This window comes from Siniperca chuatsi, linkage group LG16 (genome assembly GCF_020085105.1).
Source record: "Siniperca chuatsi isolate FFG_IHB_CAS linkage group LG16, ASM2008510v1, whole genome shotgun sequence".
Lineage (NCBI taxonomy): Eukaryota > Metazoa > Chordata > Actinopteri > Centrarchiformes > Sinipercidae > Siniperca > Siniperca chuatsi.
In genome coordinates, this window is record NC_058057.1 from 26,199,286 (window position 1) to 26,216,297 (window position 17,012).

The 17,012-nt window shown below is 40.7% G+C and overlaps 1 protein-coding gene across 8 annotated transcripts in view; it reads right to left on the bottom strand.

Moving 5' to 3' along the window:
* Positions 1–17,012, bottom strand: part of col12a1b (collagen, type XII, alpha 1b) — a 150,708-nt gene that overhangs the window by 57,607 nt on the left and 76,089 nt on the right. For all 8 annotated transcript variants that reach the window (XM_044169248.1, XM_044169244.1, XM_044169246.1 and 5 more), the window contains 9 exons: positions 12,954–13,083; positions 12,130–12,272; positions 10,038–10,167; positions 8,288–8,427; positions 7,969–8,098; positions 5,613–5,752; positions 4,043–4,172; positions 3,263–3,402; positions 2,147–2,276 (listed from right to left, as the gene is read on the bottom strand). In XM_044169248.1, coding sequence (XP_044025183.1) covers positions 2,147–2,276; positions 3,263–3,402; positions 4,043–4,172; positions 5,613–5,752; positions 7,969–8,098; positions 8,288–8,427; positions 10,038–10,167; positions 12,130–12,272; positions 12,954–13,083 — 1,213 coding nt within the window. The remainder of the gene's footprint in view (positions 1–2,146; positions 2,277–3,262; positions 3,403–4,042; positions 4,173–5,612; positions 5,753–7,968; positions 8,099–8,287; positions 8,428–10,037; positions 10,168–12,129; positions 12,273–12,953; positions 13,084–17,012) is intronic.

Below are 17,012 nucleotides of genomic sequence, written 5' to 3' on the forward strand. Positions count from 1 at the left end.
AGTAATAAATCCATGAGTTTGAAGGTTTAACAGACACAAAGTTATCATGGCAACAATTATGGCATCCTGCATTGGCTACCACAGTGGGTTGCCAGATGAGGCTACTGTGGTCTCATTGAAATGAATAAGGGGCTGCGTTTTTTCACATCTCTGAGAATTATAGGCAGCACTGAAACATGTCGCAACGAAAACCCAAGAAATTCACGGATGCTACAAGTCTCTAAATTAGCCAATAGCCAAATATGTCCCCTGACTGGTGCATTATGACTGACCCACAAACAAAGTGCTTCACATTACATCTGGATGACTCGACGACGAAGCCTCCAAACTATCCTGACAAGAAATAAAATATTCAGGCTTATGTTTGCCCACTGGAGCGGTCTGTGGGTTCATAGTTGTGCCTCACTCACAGCTTTCCAATTAAAAACCCCCAGGATGCATTTCTGCTGACTGAGCATGGCATACCGTCTGGGCAGAAACAAAACCAACACACACAACGGGACGTCAAACCACACAGACGCAGAGCAACCAGCGACTCAGCAGTTCTCAAAACAGAGAGGATTGAGTCCGTGAGAATGTTTCTCCATCCAAACTCCTCAGTTACCAACAGTAAACATTCCACATTATCTTGGTTTTAATTTCTGATATCAATCACTTTAAAAGGACTCTTGAGCTTCTGTTTGTTCCATCGACTCATCCTGAGGGGCGGTTTCAAGGCTTTTTGTGATTTAGGGCTTCTGATTATAGTAGTTTTTTCAGCTGGGAGATACTGTTGGTCTATAAAGATGTTTCTGTTGTCAAACTTTGAAGAAAGACCAAAAATAACTTCAGTCCAGGAGAATCAGATTCCGGTTCACTTCAGGGAAACGAATACACACAACAGATATCGTGGTTAGATTAGCACAGAGAGATGAACACAGCACAGTTTAAACATTTATCTCAGTAAAGGAATGACTGCTCTGCTTCTCTGCAGTCCTGTACCGCTGACCACTGGCAGGTGCTCAGTAAAACCGGGACCTTTGGCCTTTACGCCACCGCTGAAGGAAAAGTCTTGCTCAAGGGAACTGAAGTCCACTGTCATGGGAGGGCTGACATTTTAAAAACCAATATGAGCAAACACTAACGTCAAAAATTCACATGTTAAAGATGCTAAACCTGGTTTTATACCTTGACTTCTCCCTTTCATAACTGCCTTAGATGTGTAAAATACTGTATTGGCCCAAATATACAGTAAAAACGATATTTTTCTGGATATTGCATTTGAAAAAGCGGGTATCATATTATATTCAAGGACCGGACATTTACATATTTACAACAGCAGATGTTTTCTTTGAATGTGTGAGTACCGGCCCCTCCATTACAAGGGGAGCCTGTTGCATTATGGGTTGTTTGTAGTCTTAATGTTGCTGAGTTGAGTAAAAACCCTAAAGTGTTTAAGTCACTTAATAATTTAAACAACATTTGTTTTACTGCCACAACAAAAATAGATTCTTGATGAGTGAAAACGCAACAGATGCCTCTTCCAGCGTCTTTTAAGCAGAAATGGACCGCACAGCAAAGTATCTGTCAACACCTGAGAACGGGTGTCACAGAATTTCACGATGAGGAGCTCAAAAAGACTCAAAGTCTGACAAATGAGCCTGTGAGTATGTGACTGATCGGCAGAATGAGAAATTAGCTGCACTTGAAAACATATTTGGACAAACTAAACAAATGTGGGATTTATGTTCCTTTCTTTAATGGAAGAATTTCACGTTCCACTTTTACGAGAGAAAAGGCTTCAAAGACTATGTCATCCTTGGACTAAAATGATCTTTTCCCCACAGGACTAGTCTGATTAAATGTTTAGTATTTTCAAAAAGTTGTTTTCTAAAAACAGATGTTGGAACGAGGGGGTTTGTTTTATAATCAGGTCATCTATGTGTTACAGAGCAAGCTTGTTACTTTAAAAAAGTGTTAGGCTTGTTAGCCTTAATGTTGCTAGGATAGCGAGTTTCTTCATGTCCATCATCCATAAAGCAGCAGGATGTGATTTTGTATAAGTGGTCTGAAGATATGAACTTCATCTAAACTTTCTAAACGTTGTTCCAGTGTCAGATGAACACTGAGGTCTGATCAGACGGTGTGAGGAGAGTCGAGGACTTACGTGTCTTTCCGTTGTCGGACTGGCGCAGACCTTCTCCCTCTGGGTAAACTGGAACCACGGTCACAGTGTAGGGAGTGTCTGACAGCAGGTTCCTCAGTATGGTGTTGGTGGTGCCGCCTGACACCTGCTCCTGCTCACACACACAAAACAGGATTATTACACAACATCCCAGAATAAAGATGGGGCTCAGCAGAAAACGTATGAAACTCTGATTTCATATTCTGATGAAGTTCTCATTCATAACACACAGAAACAAGTAGAGAAAAGCTGTGCAAAGTGCAGATTCTACTCGTACTCCATCTACAGACTTTACTGCGTCATTGAATGAACAAGTGGAGCTGTGATCTGTGGGAATTATGTTATTGTTTTACATAAAAAAGAATTAAAAGCTATGAGCGCTGTAGAGACCGAAGTTTTAATAGATTTTAAAGGTGAGTACGAAGACTGAGCAGAAGCATCTGGCAGACTCACAGTAGAAAGAAAACATGATGCCATGCAATAAAAGATTAACTTTGTCTACAAGTCTACAGTCATGCTAGCAGCTCTGTGCTTTGAGCTAATGTCAAAATGCTAACATGCTCACAATGACAATGATAACATACTGATGTTTACCAGGTATAATGTTTACCACGTTCACCATCCTTAGTTTAGCGTGTTAGCATGCTAACTAATTCATAAATAAACCATATGACAAAATATTGGACGAATTAATTTTTGACCTGATGCTGGCGCTATATGAAAAGTCAGAGGATCACCAAAGTCATTACGATACATCATCTGGGAACCATCAATGTCTGTACAAAATTTCATGGCAATCCATCCAATAGTTGTTGAGATATTTCAGTCTGGACCAAAGTGGTGAACTGACGGACCGACCAACATTGCCCTCCATTGAGCCATGTATGGTGTATGTATAATGTGGCTATCATTAAAACGAATCAATACTTCAGGAATATTCTTGGACTGACCTCAGACACCTGCAGTCACGTAACCTGCAAACAGAATTACAGACACTCCTAACACTCTTGTGGACGCTCTTCCTTATGTGCCCTCTGTGATGACATCAAAAAGTGACAATCCTGGGATGAAGCACAGGAAGTCAGTCTGAAGACTCACCATGTCCTCTGCGCCCCCGGCCGTGGGAACATAGAAGATGCGATACTGGCGGACGTTGCCCTCCGCCGGCTCCCAGCGCACCTTGAGGGAGCTGGTGGTGGGATCAGTGACCTGCAGGTTCTTCACTCCGCCCAGAGCCTCTGTCAACACCACAGGGAGCCATTACATGATTGTCAATTTCCTGTTTGAGTTAACAGCCGCAGACAAATCAGACCAGCAGCTTCAAATTACTCTCTCTTTGAACTTGTCGGAGCAACAGATGGGCGAGGTTTACTGCAACGAGTCTGTTGTCAAGTGCCAATCACAGGAAAGTGACATCTGCTGACTTTCAAAATACTAAACTTCCTGCTACTGCCATTACACAAACATATCTTGCTGGTGCTTTGTTATGCTTCCAAACCCACTACATTTGTCACATTTATGACATGAAGACAAACCTGAGGAAAGGAAGTTGTACTTTTCTTTGATAATTTCTCCTTTCTAGCACAAATAAGACAATTTCTATGCAATAAAATGTCAATACCAACCAGTTTTGTACTGTTATATTCAGCCTTAAAATCATATTATCTTGAAAACAGGTGAAAAAAATTAACATAGCTCAAAGGTTTTTCACATTTTGATTGTCAGAATCTTGATTAGACTTGATTAGTGGATTAGCTTCTGAAAACGGTCACTTTCTGCAGTCTGTGTGCTCTAGGTTCAAACAAACTAGGACAAGTTTTGGCGAAGCTCTTTGTGAGCCAGATGTGGTTACAGCTGCTCTGCTTTGGACGAACTCACTTGTCTTTCCATTCTCCGACGTGCGTTTCCCCTCCACATCAGAGTAAACAGGCACCAGCGTCACTTTGTAGTCGGTGTCCGGCCGCAGGTCTCTCAGCACCGTGTTGGTCGACATTCCAGATACCTGAGTCTGTAAAAGATAAATGACAAAACAACTTGTCTGTAAAGGAATCTCAGCCCTGGAAACATGACATTCTACATTTCATTTATCCGTGGTTGGTATTTATTTATGTGTCACAGTGTAATAAGCATTTTAATCCTTTAACATACAGTTTTCCCCTTTTATTTCCCCTAATGTAGCTTTAATTTAGAAAAACTCCTCTTAATCCACGCTGTCTGACAGTTTCGTTTATACGTGTGGTGTCTTCTTGTTCCAGCTCTTCATTGAAGCTATATGATGTTTATTCAAATACAAGACTTTATGGCTGCACCAGTCCATCAGATGTCTTGTGCAGGATTTCTGACACATTTCACCCAAAATTCAGCCTGACATGTTTGGTATCTTTGGAAACTTTCTCCTCCAGAATTTGAAATGAAGTTCTGTATGTCTGAACAATGTCTGGCTGCAGAATATGGGTGAGTGAGGTTTAAGGGCAAGAACAGAGCCTTAAATCTTTCCTATTTCTGGCTTCAGTGATCTTGACTAAAGAGCACCTTCTTCTACCTGTTCTTGTTTAAAGGATAAAACTGGTGATATTCTATATTTTTCTTACTTCTTTTCTTAATGTATCCTACTAACAAGTATTGTGTGTGTGTGTGTCAAAGCCTGATATGTCCTCTGGGCCATAGAGCTCCATTGCTGTCCAAAAACTATTAAAAAGACAGCTGAACAGCTGAATGCAGCTGAACAATAGTCAATAATTGGTTCCATTATTTACTCAATGTGTTTGAATATCAGTATTGAGATTTGGCAGAAAGAAAAACCTCGAAAACAGCACTTTCACCGTCAGGGGAGTCTCAAAACTGATGCTGTTGAAAATATATCCTCTGGTTTAGTTTAATTCAGCTGAGATTGGAAGTTTATCCTTGACCTTGGAAACAGTAGCTGACATAATAACTGCTCCACAAGATCAGTTTAGTAGCTGTTCTGGAGCTTTTGATTGTATCGCACGATCTTCATCAGCAAATGGAGTTCGCTCAGTTGTCACAGAAATGTAGATGTTCAAATATTTCATTTTACTGAGCACTTTAAGGACTTCTCATCCATGCTAACACACAAAAATCCCATCTGTTGAGGAATATCTTGAGATACAATCGAAAGCTCCAGAACAGCCACTAAATTGACCTTGTATTGAGATTGTTTAGTCAGCTAGTTTAATTCAGTTTAGCTCACTGTTGCTGCAGTTGTTAATCTTACAGAAGTCCACACAGAATCAATCTCTGAGACAATTTTTAAAAAACATAAATAAAATGGGGGGAAAACTACAAACTAGCAGCCGTTAACAAGTAAAGAAACTCTTTGACCATATTTCATCTTTGAAAGAAGACGCAACTGACAAAAAATGAAATGAAATGGAAATGAAGTTCCATTATTATTATTATTATTATTATTATCCCAATATAAACCGACCATGGTCTCGGCTCCTCCGGCAGCGGGGACGTAGATGATGTGGTACTGCCTGACGTCGCCCTCCGCCGGCTCCCAGCGAACTCTGAGGGAGTTGGTGGTGGGGTCGATCACCTGGAGATTCTTCACTCCACTCAGAGGCTCTGAAAGAGACGGGACACAACACAGTCTGAAACAACTGCTGCACAAGATCCCCGCTGTTTGCTTTATCCTGCAGGGAGCACCGGATGGGTGGGGTTCACCTCATCCGGACTGTCCAGATGTCTCAAACTTGGGGAGGTTGTCAATCACAGAGGAGTGTCTTTTCCTTTCCTGTGACTGTCTAAACTTTCTGGTATTCTATGAGGCAAAAACATCCTTATTAAAAAGTATTTTAGACTTAAAAGAATTTCTCCAAGAAAGAAAACTAACTGCTTAACTGCTGCAAATAATCCTTAGCATTTGTTTTATCCTGCAGGGTGCACCAGATGGGTGGGTTTACCACATCAGGAGTGTCCAGATGGATCAGAGTCAGGGAAGTTGCCTAAACTTTCTGGCTTTCATTATGTTCTTTTGTGAGCCATAAATGTCCATATCCACAAGGTCTGTATCCTCATTCTCAGCCTTAAAGGACCATACCGCTGGTTTTTTTCCTCCATGTTTGGCCCATTAACTACAATCTGAGATTACTTTACATTACTGGCAGGTTTTCAGATGTACTTCCTGTCTTCCAGGCAGCCAGTGGTTTCACTTCTCTGGCATAAAAAAAGTAGATTTTCTCAAAGGTATGTTATTGTAGCGTCGTAATGCTGTTTCTTGCAGAGATCATTTTCAAAACTGTCCTTTTGGTGGTGGAGACAAGAATTCTGCAACAACCACGAGTCAGCTGCTGAAAAGATTTAATTTATATCTACCAGCTATGCTGTTAGGAATACATCAGTCAAGTTTTCTTTAAGGAATTTGCTTCTAAAACGAAAACATGATCACAGTCTCCAGATTAACAAAACCAAAACGGAGCAAAAGAGTTAAGATGGTTTGGGTCAGGGCATCCTGGGGGTCTATGGCTTTAAGGGTAAGGATTTCCCACAGCATTTTATAATGGAATATACTCTCCTGTCATGGAGAACAGAGTATTTATGAAGACATGGGGAATACTTGCAAAGGCTATGCCACAACTATGAACCTAAGATTAATAGCACCTCTGTTGTTTTGTTTTGAATTAATTTTGAGGGGTTTTTTTCCTGTTCTCTGTAAAAATCATCTCGTCTGTGCCTGTGAGTTGTGCTGAGTTGCAATAAAAATAATGTTCAAATGACAACAAAGATCCAATAAATAAATCATGCAAACATCAAGAGCATGAAAAGAATAATGGGAGTTTTATAGTTGCAATAAAACATTGGTGTCGGATAGTCCTTGAATGCACCAACAGGGAGAGGATCCCGAGCCAGTCCAAACTAGTAACGGCATGATCACCCCTGGATGGAAGTTAATCTGATCTGAAAGTGTTTGGCATTTAATGAAGCTCTACACAGTTTTAAGGACCCCCTGGAACAAGGACTTCAACTTCCAGGACAGTGAACAATGGGTTCATTTCAATTCCCTTAACTGCATCCACGTTTTCCCTCACTTACATGTTTTCCTTGCATCTTAGTCTCTCCCACTAACGACACAAGGGCGCTATCTGAAGCGGCGAGTGAGGAGCGAGGAACAATCAAATAAGAGAATCAGCATGTACCCAGTGACTCTTCAAGTCCCACCACTGAGGCCGTGTAGACATTTTTAACTAATGCCACCCCTCTGCTTTGCTTTACATAACTGACATCCCACTGGTTTACAGGTCAGAATGAGCCTTCATTGTGTTATATCACGCCCCAACATTGTGTTTCAACAACAAAAACATCGCATTAATACAGTAAAGATGACATTTCATTGGGTCTTTAATGGCCCAGAAACGTTATGATCCTTTAAAAATCGTTTTTTTTCTAGAATAAGTGGCAGTAAATTTCTGCCAGTGACGTGAGATGTCTTGAATCTTGAACAAAAAATGAGCCAAGGTCAAGTAAAAAAAAATAACCCTTAGTGTTTGTTGAGTCCTGCAGGGTTTTTTACACATTAGGTTATTTCAGATGCATCGCAGTAAAGAAACTTTGTTGTCTCTCAGACACATTCCTGTCTTTCTTCCTATCTGCTAAACTTCCATCTGACACAAACAATCCAACACAAAGCATGAAGGGCACTGTCAGATTTGATTATTTGACTCTCTCTGGAACAATACACACATGTTTCCAGGAATGTGAGCTCTATCTACTGTTGCACTCATTGCTGGTCCATGTGGACAAGAGCTGAATATCCTTGTGAGTCAGGACGGTGAGTCACTCACTTGTCTTTCCCTTCTCAGCCTGCCGGATGCCCTCCACGTCTGGGTAGACGGGAACAACAACCACATTGTAGACGGTGTCAGAATCCAAGTTCCTGAGGATGGTGGTGGTGGTGCCTCCTGACACCTCCTCCTGTTCAGTAAATTGTTAAAACCTCCGTCAGCACGATAACAACGTAATCTTATAATGGTGAGAATGTCTGAAACACAGTGCCGAAGCAAACAGAGCTGTATCGAAGCTTTTCTGACAGCATTGTCAGGACCTGAATATAAACTGTACAGACAGTCTGGGTACGTCATGGTTAACTAAAACAGTTTCTACCATTCGTTCTTCTCCTCCTGGTTGAGCTGTGTAGAAGACCTTGTAGCTGCGGACGTTGCCCACCGCTGGATCCCAGCGGACCGTCAGAGTGCTGATGGTCGGGTCGATCACCTGCAAGTTCTTCACTCCACCCAAAGGATCTAAGAAGGACGAGCAGTTACAGACGCTCTCAATTAGTGCTGAAAGGATTTGTCCATTAATCAAATAGTTAATTTACAAACATTTTGATGACGGTCTACTCAGCGCACGGCCCAAGTTTCTTCTATCCTTCTCTCTCTTTTCAGGGAGTCTGTTAAACGTCTGTGATAAAAACGCCAGTTCACCAAAAACCGGGCAGCAGCCGACCTGCGTCCAGCCCTGGTCGGGAGGGAAGTTGTGGCTGACGCGCGTCGACCCATTCAGATAGATGGGATGTTATCGGCCACTTACCAAAAGAAAATAGGGTCAGCTGTGCTCAAATCATAATCCATTTTTCAAAGTTTCAGTGAGGGTAATTATCTGGTAACGCAGCATCAAGCATCATTGCTGTTCAAGGTTATTATAGTTTTGCATTGTTCATTAGTTTTTATATTTATTTCGTTTTGACTTTGTTTTCAATTTCAGTTTAGTTTTAATTTGTTTTTAAAGCGGGTTTGCTATGCTTTAGTTTTTATATTTTGAAAATGCTTAGTTTTAGTTTAGTTTTTATTAGTTTAAGTTTTTATTTGTAATATGGGGTATTTGTCAGAGGCGAGATTCAAAAAGGTCAGAAAAAGTATTGCCTGGCCTGGATCTAACGTTAGCTGCTCTTTCGGGGGAGGGGGGCTGGGCGTTCTCCTTTACCTTGTTAAGCTAAGCTAGGTTAGCCTCCTTATGCAATTTTTTTAAAATGACTTTCAGATTTGTGGGATTTTTCCCCTCGAGAAATGTTTCACATATTTTATCACCTTCCACTACTACAAGGCACTTGTTTTATCTGTGACACAGACGTATTCAAAGTATTCCCAAATGGGACTCTGGTGCTTTCTCCCGACTTTCGCCGCCGCCATGATGCCAGCCGTGGCGGGGACGGACTGGCAACACGTCACGGACCACGAGGCGCCGACAGCTGGCGGGGAACAGGCACAGCTAAAAAGTTGGAAGATAGATTTCATATCCACCTGAAATACTAGGCTTGTGTTGTGTGAAATAAATTGACAAAGATGAAAACTAAGGACATTTTCTCTATAAGTTTAGTTTGTTTTAGTTAGTTTTGTAAACACACAATACAGTTTCAGTTAGTTATCGTTTTTATTTTATTTCAGTTAACGAAAATGTTTTTTCACATTAAATTTTCATTATTTCTTTAATTTTCGTTAACGATAATAACCTTGGTGCTGTTGCTATGGTTACTCAAAGTCTAATAGAGCTGCAGAATGAATGGTGGTGATAACTGTCCTTACTTTGAACATGGCAAAAGTAAGTAACACATGTTTTACAGTATGTGTTCAAAGAGTCCTTGCCACCTAATTGGGAGCTAAAATGCTTAAGATTGTGATAGTTTATGTATCTCTAATCAGACACTAATAAACGTTTAACATCATGTTCATGTTTAATGAGAAAAGATTGCATGCAAAAGATTTGGCCCATGTGGGCAATAAAGTTGTATTTTACTCTATTCTATTCTTTTTCCACATTCAGTGAAATGAGTTCTGGCTCAGACTGTTCTTCTGTCAAAGTCCAGGTCACGTCCTTCAGCTACAAATCATTCAGCAGACTCATCTGAACTCACTTGTTTTCCCATTCTCGGACTGCGGCTTGCCCTCCATCTCATGGTAGACAGGCACGACGGTGACGGTGTACTCTGTGTTTGGCTCCAGGTTCTTCAGGACGGTGGAGGTGGTGGTTCCAGACACCTGGTCCTGGTCGAGGAGAAAAGAAACAACTTTGAACCGGGTGAACTCTAGGATTTGGAGAACTCTCACAAAAGCCATTACCAAGAATAGAGGCGTTTGGCAGACGCAGAAAGACTCTAAGACTGTACAATGTCACAGTTTAATGTGTTGCGAGCCCAGTTTTCTTGGATGCAGCTTCAGTCAGTAACTGTCTTTGTGCAGCTCAGTAACAGGAACAGTAGAAGCTCAGAGATAAAGATGGATTTAAGCAGAAAGCTTCCACTTAAAATGGTGCTGGGACAGTCTGGAAGGAGTGTATGCCTTCCACTGCATGTACTCCTTCAGGCTTCTGCTGCAAACATAAATTTGTTCTTTGTCCATTTAATCTAATAGTAAGTCCTGAAATCTGCCAATGAGCTTAGATAACTTCAGTTGTTTCCAAACCAAATCATCTTATTTCACGACATTTTCTTAAACCAAGTGACATAATCTTGAGGGTAATTAAATGGACCCCCACAAGATATTGTCACTGCTTTATAGAAAACATTTGAGACTGCCTTGGAAATGAGTTAAACTATCCCACATCACTGTCAAATGTTTTCCATTAGTTGTAAGTAAATGTAGATTTTAAATACAACAACATCATCCAGTGGTTTTCATCTTTTGATAACTTAATATTGCACTTTTTCCAGGACAAGTAAAGAAAGTTCTTGCATGAAACTGCCTTGGAAACAAGTGTAATCATCTCACGCCACTGGCATTTCTCCACTTGTGTTGAGAAGACTTGAATTTGAAGCCAAAACTAAGAGTAGACCATTTGCTCACACAGTGCAGTACCTGCTCTGCACTACTTACAAATAATATTTGTACTTTCTTTGTGATGTAGTCATGGCCCGCAAAACAAAATGTCTCACTATAAGGCATCTAACTTCTGTACAGATTCACATTACCAACATCAAATCAACAGAAAGAAGAAGAAGAAGAAGAAGAAGAAGAAGAAGAAGAAGAAGAAGAGATCTTGCAGTGAGCAGCGGCTCTTGGATTTTATTTTTGGGGGTGTTAGAAGGTTAGAAGCATCAATAGCCACATTAAAATAATATATTTTTAAACAATAAAAATAGTTAACAGAGCCAGTAAATATTATAAACATCAGTGTGTCATATAAAGGACAACATTATACAGTATTATCAAGTACTACTTAAAGGACCATACCAGTAGTTTTGCCATATTACTACAAATCATGTAAACGTTCCATCACAACTAACCATTCTGCAAACCATGCTGTTGTATTTTGTAAACTTTAATGTATTTCTACTGTCACTGGTTTCTATTCATTTCCATTCCATATGAAAGTCTATTATCAGATTATTTTGCTTCAGCTTCGGTGTATTTCATCACAGTGAACCTAATGCGGCCTATGTGTTGGCAAAGTGTTGTAGATGTATAAGGTGGTGCCACCACAGTGAATGCAGCATGCAACACAGAAACATCTAAAAACAACACATTATTCATAATGGACTAATGGCACAAAGAAAATCTGAGCACAATGAAATACAGATGCACTTACAACAATAAAAAATAACAAATGGTCTGTTACAGAGGGACAGAAAGAGAGGATTTTTAATCTCAGTTAGATTTTCCCGGTTAAATAAAGGTTAATACGTCTCTTCTAACTGCCACTGAACAATCATTTGGACTTTAAGGTAGCTGAAATGCCTCAAAGTGGTTTAAAATAAACATATCTCATTTCACATTTCAGGCAGTCATAAAAACCAAGATACTAAATGGGGCATGGATGAAGTTCTCAGCTTCTGGTAAAAATCCAACATCTGGAACTGGCAAATCCTGACAGTTACATAAAACTGGCAGAGTTCTGCCTACTATTCTGCCATCAAGCGTCTCTTAGTTTTCAGCAAAGATCAACTTGTCTTAGGAAATGTCTTAAACCTGGTGACATAATATCTACCAAGTGTAGTGATGCAGTCTTACCACATCCTGCTCTCCTCCTCCAGCAGTGGGCACCCAGATCACAATGTATTCACGTACGTTTCCCTCAGCGGGCTCCCAGCGGACGTTCAGGGTGCTGGTGGTGGGATCGGTAACCTGCAGGTTCCTCACAAAACCCAGCGGCTCTGAGCAGAGGCACGAAGCAGGAAGACAAATTCAATGCTTGGATCAGAGCGACACACAGCTAGGCAGGGGTTACTGGTGTCCGAGGCCAGTTTGTTCAGTTGTTGGACGGCAAGAAAATGATTGTTTTGATGATTTTGTATATTTGTGTTATAATTGGGAAGCTATTTTGTGGTTCTGACATTCAAATTGCTCCCTGCTGAAGTCATTATCAATAGCAGAGTGTTACTGTATCTATAGACAGAGTAATTAGTGAAGATTAAAGCCAAATAACTTTAGTACTTTATTAGTGAAATACGCTTTTACACTTCACTCCTTTGACCAGTTTTTATTTGGAATATAACAATAATAAGAAAAACAACTGACACTACTGATTATAAAGCACAACTTCACAGAGAAACAAGAGTTACTAAAACACCAAACCAAGTACAATTTAGACTAGTAACTGATTTATAAGAGACGCCAGAAGAGGAAACAAAAATACGAGCCGACGAAGAGAAAGAAAGAAGACTTTTCTGCACAATAGTATTGAGGTCTGAGGCCAAAATGTATCCACAATCAACAACGCTTTTGTCAATTCTGTCACTGCGACTGTCCACCTTTCAGTAGCCATCAACTCTCCTACAGCAGCTCTTGTTCAGAAAGACTCGGAGAAGCACATGACAGCAGCCACAGATACTCACTTGTCTTCCCGGTGTCAGTCAGGCTGGGCCCGTCTCCCTCTGCGTAGACGGGAACCACAGTGACGGTGTAGCGGGTGTCCGGTAGAAGCTTATCCAGGACGGTTTTGGTGGTGCTCTCTGACACTTGCTCCTGCAAAGATACAAGTGGTGAACTCAACACCCTGCAGAACTGCCCTTCAACAAAGAGGCTGATTCCCTGACCTTTGACCTCCAGCAGGTGAGAAGACAAACCTTCCCCTCCAGGATCAGCAGAGTTTCACAAAAACTTCATATCAGTTTATACTTATACTTCGCACTTATACTGAAATTACCGTTTAACTGCTATGATTTTTTTAAGGCTGAAACAATTTTAAAAAAGTTTAGACAATATTCGAAACATCGTCTGTACACTTGACTGCTGTTTTGCTTGTTTTTAGGGCAGAACAGTCTCTTAAAAGAGAGATTTAGACCATCATAAGAGTTTCCACTGAAACCAGGTTGAAAAACATGAAAAAAGATACATTTAACTTTATTAACTATATTTTAGTTTTACCATAAGTCAATAGTTACTCACAAACATGACTGTAAAACATTTGGAAAAGTTAAACATAAAAAATAAAAGAAAACTTTTCATGTGATTGAGTTGTTTCTGTTATTAATAATGTGAAAACTAATTTTTTATGGTTTATTATATAAGTTGTCTGAGCTAACCCTTTTCCGTTTTCTGTATAAAAACTGAGAGATTTTACAAATTTAGTTAATCTTGAACATAAGTCAAACTCTAACTCAAAAAGATAGATATTCCAGGATGTGCAGTTTCTTCTTAACTGAAGAAGCAGCATATTAAACCACAAGAACAGCATTCAAATTCATTTGGCAGAGGAGTTAAAAATTCCTCTGTAAAATCGACTTTGACATACTAATTGGGGGTAAAAGTTATGTCATCGGCAGAGACGAACTGAGTGAGCTGTTATTTCACGGCTCTTTACAGTCTGAAGGAGCGATGACGGCAGGTGTCCGATTAACAGCATTTACACATTCTTATGCTGTAAAGCCACACTCCAGAAATATAAACCCCATAAACATCCCATGCTACGATGAGGGATGCTCTGTTGCACAAGGATTTAGACGCTATTGTGTGGCAATTGCATGATGGGATTATCCTGTCAAAAAGCATGACATCACTAAATCCCTGTTGAGGGCTTTGATCGTTTTGTTTCTTTTGAAAAACGCCGATTCAAACAAAGTCTGACAGCTTTTTTATTAACTTCTGCTGCTGTGATATTTCAAAACTGAGTAATCGTCCAGCCAGGACCGGTTGTTTTTATATTTTGTCTTAATCTTCTGGGAATTTGACCAGATTTTTTGTTTGTTTTTTACTGCAAGCATTGAAATGTTTACATCATTATTAGACACTGAGAGGGGCTGTTAAAGGCACATTGTCGCAGAGCAATGGTGTTAACACTGTGTGCCAAAGACATTTGATACTTGAACATTTCCAAATCAGACTGCAAAGTCATCCAGCAACAAACTGCAACAGCCAATCAGATCTGAAACAAGAAGACGACACTGGTCTGAACTCAGTGTTGTACAACTGTTTTCAGTGTTGGGGAAGCTACTTGGAAAGTGTAGCGAGCTAAGCTACCAGCTTCACTAAACTGAAGCTACCCCCCAGAGAAATGTAGCAAGCTAAGCTACACAGAAGCTTATTTTATTTTTTTTACATTGAACCAACTTCAATCCAAGTCACTGCTATCTCAGTGATCAGTAAAACTGTCAATAAACTGTGCTCTCTGCTCTCACTGCTCCAAAACCAACCACGTTTAATTTTATTCACTTTCTGCCGACATAAAGTGAAATAAATTGTAACTAGCTAGTGGTTAGCTGTTGACAAGTTGCTGGCTGGTGTTTGCAGACTGCGCTGACTTGTGATCGTTAGCTTATTCGGGAATGACCTGAATGTGTAAACTCAAGCTCGCGTGTCTGTATTCTGCTGCAGCAGAGACGTCGAAGGCATCAGCCCAAGGATGTCGTGATGTCACCGTCATACGGAAGTGCTTCTGTCGGCTGCACATACACGTTTGTACGGAGGCCCCTGTAATACTTAACGATATCTGTCACTCTCTTATTCCCCTTACTTTAAGCCCCACAGCAACGCAAGTACACATTTTGACAAACAGCTAATAAACCGCTGTTTACGGTTTACAGCTAGAGGGAGGTTAACACAGAAAAGTGGTTTGATGGGGTCATTCTGAATAACAATAAGCCATGCTCTCAGAAGCACATGGATGCTTAATATTCATCTGTCCCTCTACAGCACTGGGGAGGAAAGTTAACAAAAGCGGTCTGTAAGTAGATTTTTTACAGTCAAAATGTGTATTTGCTTTGCTGTGGGGCTTAAAGTAAGGGGAATAAGAGAATGACAGAACAGATAACGTTAAATATTACACTACACTTATTAATTAAAACGTGGGAACAAAGTAGTTTCTCGTGGTCACGCAATAGCATTTCGTGGCCTCAATATACATATTTTTTCTATCTGTGATCCTTCTGGGGCTCCGTATGTCAGTGTGTGACGGTGGCGCCACCTACTGTTTCTTAGCAGTTTTATTTCAGACCGCAGCAGAAAGCTCGACTGCGCTTGAGCTTCAGAAATGCTCAAGTTTACTCGAAACGCTTGGGGAGATGTAACGTTAGCTTGAGTGGACGCTACTGCACTACTTGATCGATAAAATAAATAATAATACTCGTAGCGCTGCTACTGCTTAACACTGACTGTATTATTTTATAGATAGGTCAGATAAAAGAGCTAATCTCAATCTGAAAGCCTCTCGAACTCCTCATGACAGAGTCAGCACTGACTGGCTGGCAGTTAAAAAGACAGTGTTGGCTACATATACGATGAGAAATAATGATATATCAGTCTAATGAAATATACCAAATACTAAAACATTTGGTTCGTTGTTATAACCTGGTCTTTGAAATGAAATCAACTTTATTTTCTCTGTTATCATATGGGTCATTTTGTTTCTTCTGCAAGGATCGAATTTCCCTACAGGGATCATAAAAAATGTGTTAATCAAACTCAACTTAAATCAATTCAACTTAACGCATCTCGACGCAAGTTAACTTAACTCGACTCAGCTCAAGTTAACTCGTCTCAGCTCAAGTTAACTCGACTCAGCTCAAGTTAACTCGACTCAGCTCAAGTCATCTTGACCAAAATGAACTTAACTCAGCGCAAGTTAACTTTACTCAAGTTAACTCAACTCAGCTCAACTTGCCTTGTGAAAGTAAAATAATATTAATTGTTCGGTTTATCATTTCTTTGTGGTAACCACTTTGTCTTTGTGTGCCTTTGCCTGCCTCTGGTAAAAGGGGCCCCTCAGTAAGGAGACAACCTTTGAGTGAAACCAGATGCCCTTGAGCATCGGTCTGAACTACGTGAGCGCACAAACACCGCATGGTCAGAACATGCTGTAAAATAACATTCAGAGGGTTTAAATTGGCATATTAATTGTGTGGAAATGATGTTTGTATGAAGTGTGTTGTTGATCTAAGCTTAGTAACTGGCAGGGACGGTATTCCTTCACCTGAGAGGCAGAGATGGTAATCTCTGGCCTGAAAGTGCACAAAGAGGGAGGGTCGGTAGCCTTTTGCCAGGTGTTACAGGTGTTGCGCCTTAGATCTATATGCCTGTGTGTATGTAAGGCTGTGTTCCTGCGGCTCCCTCTGCTGCCCCGCCCTTCCTGCTCTGACCCTCTGCATAGCGACAGTTTCTGGGTTGTGTTTGTGTTTTGTGACCTGCCAACTTGGCGACTTCGTCACCAGATTTAGCGACTTCTCAGACTCTCTTGACTGCATGATCTGATAGATCCACCTAACCCTTCAGGGCCTCCTGATTGGGATTGTGAGTATATGATAGAATGCCTTGGGGTCTGGGATGCCATCAGCCGAAAGGTTACTCATACGGGTCAGATGACTCACAACTGTCCTAAATTAACACCACCTTCCAATGCCATGCTCAGCGTTTATAAGGTGGAAGACGTGCTAGATTGCCCAACAGGAAGACAACCTCCA